Here is a 2,912-nt window from a genome sequence, read left to right as displayed (position 1 = left end):
CTGGACTTCATGGCCTGGTAAAGGCCATGTGAGGAGTTCTGGGTCTTCAGTTGCTTTTTGAGTGTTTTTCTGCAGCTCAAAGGGAGCCAGCCCAGGAGATGCGGAGGACTGAAGGCGATGCTGCTGGCTGCACTGGTGGGCTGCCCCAGGGCCAGCTCCTGCACATCTCCAGCAGCAAGGGCCACAGCTGAGCATGGGCACGGAGCCCGGCCCTAGTGCCACAGTCGCTGTCCTGGCATCTGACAGTGCACGGACACCCATCGGCCAAGTGGATCAGCTCTAGTGTGGGGAAGAGGCATGTGGGGTCGGCCAGATGCTGGGCTGGATGATAGCCTGGGAGTGCCATCCCTCCCGATGCCCGGTGTGTAGGAGCTGTGTGTTTTCCCTCCCAGGGGCAGCCATGGGCAAGCACAGCAGCAAGCTGGCTCCGGAGATGCTGGATGACCTGGTGAGGAGCACGGAGTTCACCGAGCAGGAGCTGAAGCAATGGTACAAGGGCTTCCTCAAGGACTGTCCCACCGGCATCCTCAACCTGGAGGAGTTTCAGCAGCTGTACATCAAGGTGGGCTCCAGCTGGGGGCCCGAGCGCTGCCTGCGGGGCTGGAGCACCCTGCTCCTGCTGGGGCAAGGGTGCTGCTTTGGGTGCAGCCTCTGTGCTGAGCTCCCCCTCCTCGTTTCGATCTCTCTCTTCTCTCCTCCCTGCAGTTTTTCCCCTACGGAGACGCCTCCAAGTTTGCCCAGCACGCTTTCCGCACCTTCGACAAGAATGGTGACGGGACCATCGACTTCAGGGAGTTCATCTGTGCCCTGTCTGTCACCTCCAGGGGCACCTTTGAGCAGAAACTTAACTGGGCCTTTGAGATGTACGACCTGGATGGGGATGGGAAAATCACGCGCTTGGAGATGCTGGAGATCATTGAGGTACTGGTGCTTAAAGTCAGAAGGGGTAGCTTGCTTTTTCCAGGGTTTTCATAGCTATTGGGTCCCTTTTAGCACCAAAGAATGAGTTTTCCTGCCCAGAGCCTTGTCTGAAAGGTACCTGCTGTGCACCTGATTGTAGCTGTGCAGCAGGATAGCTCGTGCCAGCAACTAACGGGGTCCCAGCAGAGCAGCGGTCCTGTCCCCTGCCTTGTCCTGGGACCTTCCACCCATCCAACATTCCCACTCTGGTGCTTTGCTTCTCTTCTTGCTCCAGGCCATTTACAAGATGGTGGGAACTGTGATCATGATGAGGATGAATCAAGATGGGCTGACACCCCAGCAGCGTGTTGACAAGATCTTCACAAAGATGGACAAGGACAAGGATGACCAGATCTCCCTGGAGGAGTTCAAGGAGGCAGCAAAGAGCGACCCCTCCATCGTCCTCCTCCTGCAGTGCGACATGCAGAAATAGAGCCCTGGGGGCTCGTTGCTGGACTGGCTGCAGCCAACCTCTGCTCCCCATGATGGTTTCCATCCCCATTTTCTGTTCAGTCCCCTCTGTGCCCGCTTGGCCCCAGGCATGAGCCATGCTCCGTCCTTCCTGCCACCCACCCATCTGCCTCTGCTCCTGGCTGCGCTCTGGGCAGCCCACAGTCCCTGGGCTGTAGCTCTCCCTCGATGGGTAGAGCTTTCTGTGGGTATTGCTGGCCTGAGGTTGCCCCTAAATCAACCCCCTCCCATCCTGGAGCTGGACTCCCTGCAGCCAGTGGTGAGCATCCTGGCTCCCTAAGGCCAACTGTTCCCATACCCCTGCTGCTTTCTCCCTGCCTTCCCCCACTGCTCCGTCTGGCCCATTCCCTGATCCTAACCAAAACCAGAAACCAGCTCTTTCCCCTTTCTGCTGATCATCCTCATGGCCTGTGATGCCTCCAGAGAGGCTGAAAAGTCCCAAGTCCTGGCTCTGGTCTCTCGTTTACTGGCAATTCCCTGCAAGGCTGCCCAGAGGGGCCAGGGCTGGTCCCAGGGTGCTGTACCCTCCCCAAGGGCTTGCTGCCATGGCTCCCTCTGCATGGCTTTAGCTTTTCCACCTCTACTTTTGCTGCTGGGAACAGCCAGAGTTGGTCAGGGGACTTCAGGGGAGAGCAGAAGTGTCCAAGGCCAGCCCTGGATGTGGCCAGTGTCTGATCCCAGAAGCCACCTTCCACCCCATCACCCGTGTGAGCTGGCAGGGCAAGTGGGTGAGCTCCCCAACTGCCCTGACAGCATCTTGGATGCTTTGGCCTTCCTGGATATTGAGGTGATGCCTGGGGTCCCAAATTGAAGGCAAGGGCTTGCCCGACTCCTCTGTGGGTTGCCCTGGGGCAAGGTTGGGAGTGTGGGTGTCGAAGGCATGTCCTGCTGCTGCCCTGGGTGTGTGGCACTACTGTGGGGACTGGTGGGTCCTGGATTGGGGCTGTGGATGGGTCCTGTACCTGCTGAGCCTCCTGGCAAGGCTCTGAGGCCACACAAAACATGTCTGTCTCCTTCCTCCCCCCATCCCAGCCTGCTGCCTCCATCCCTCCTGCCCCAAGACAGGAATATTGTCACAGGTCAGTATTTAGTCTGCACGTTGTGGTATTGATGACTGTAATATCTGTTAGGAGATGGTGAAGTTGTTATCTATTTTTTTAATGGAAAAATAAACTGTCCCCCATGTGTGGTGTTCCCCCGGAACGGCTTGTTGAGGGGCAGCTGGCTGCTGCAGCTATGGGGAGAGCGAGATGACAACACTGTACTCCTAAGCATCATTTATGGGTCTCATCTGAGCTTGTGACACTGCAAGGGATGAAGCCCCAGCACAGTGGGGCTCAGCCTGGGCACCCCTGAAGGTGGGTGAAAGTGTAACCCTTCAGCGACGCAGGTAGCTTTGGGGAAGGGCATGTTGTCTCTTGGCGGGGGGGCAGGTAGGACCAGACATCCCTGGTCTGTGCTGGAAATGGGATTCATTTGTC

At 57.6% G+C, this 2,912-nt stretch overlaps 1 protein-coding gene across 2 annotated transcripts; it reads left to right on the top strand.

Annotated features, from left to right (window-relative positions):
- Positions 1–394: 394 nt before the first annotated feature.
- Positions 395–1,465, top strand: LOC104168116 (hippocalcin-like protein 4). 2 transcript variants are annotated; one of them, XM_009708577.1, is made up of 3 exons: positions 395–562; positions 706–921; positions 1,196–1,465. In XM_009708577.1, the coding sequence occupies exons 1-3, from the start codon at positions 401–403 to the stop codon at positions 1,391–1,393; spliced, it is 576 nt and encodes a 191-aa protein (XP_009706879.1). In that variant the 5' UTR covers positions 395–400; the 3' UTR covers positions 1,394–1,465. The 2 variants fall into 2 exon arrangements, with proteins under 2 accessions (XP_009706879.1, XP_009706878.1); XM_009708576.1 differs by lacking the exon at positions 706–921 and having other exon boundaries at positions 401–562; positions 1,196–1,393.
- Positions 1,466–2,912: the final 1,447 nt, after the last annotated feature.

This window comes from Cariama cristata, unplaced genomic scaffold, assembly GCF_000690535.1.
Source record: "Cariama cristata isolate BGI_N322 unplaced genomic scaffold, ASM69053v1 scaffold37189, whole genome shotgun sequence".
Classification (NCBI taxonomy): Eukaryota; Metazoa; Chordata; class Aves; order Cariamiformes; family Cariamidae; genus Cariama; species Cariama cristata.
The sequence above is the reverse complement of the archived record's forward strand: the minus strand, read 5'-3'. Positions and strand labels throughout refer to the sequence as shown.

Bases quoted from the DNA above. Each gene is read 5' to 3' on its own strand.
- LOC104168116 (XM_009708577.1), top strand. From the start codon at position 401: ATGGGCAAGCACAGCAGCAAGCTGGCTCCGGAGATGCTGGATGACCTG. The intron at 563-705 runs GTGGGCTCCAGC...TCCTCCCTGCAG, and splicing joins TTCAGCAGCTGTACATCAAG to TTTTTCCCCTACGGAGACGC. The intron at 922-1,195 runs GTACTGGTGCTT...TTCTTGCTCCAG, and splicing joins AGATGCTGGAGATCATTGAG to GCCATTTACAAGATGGTGGG.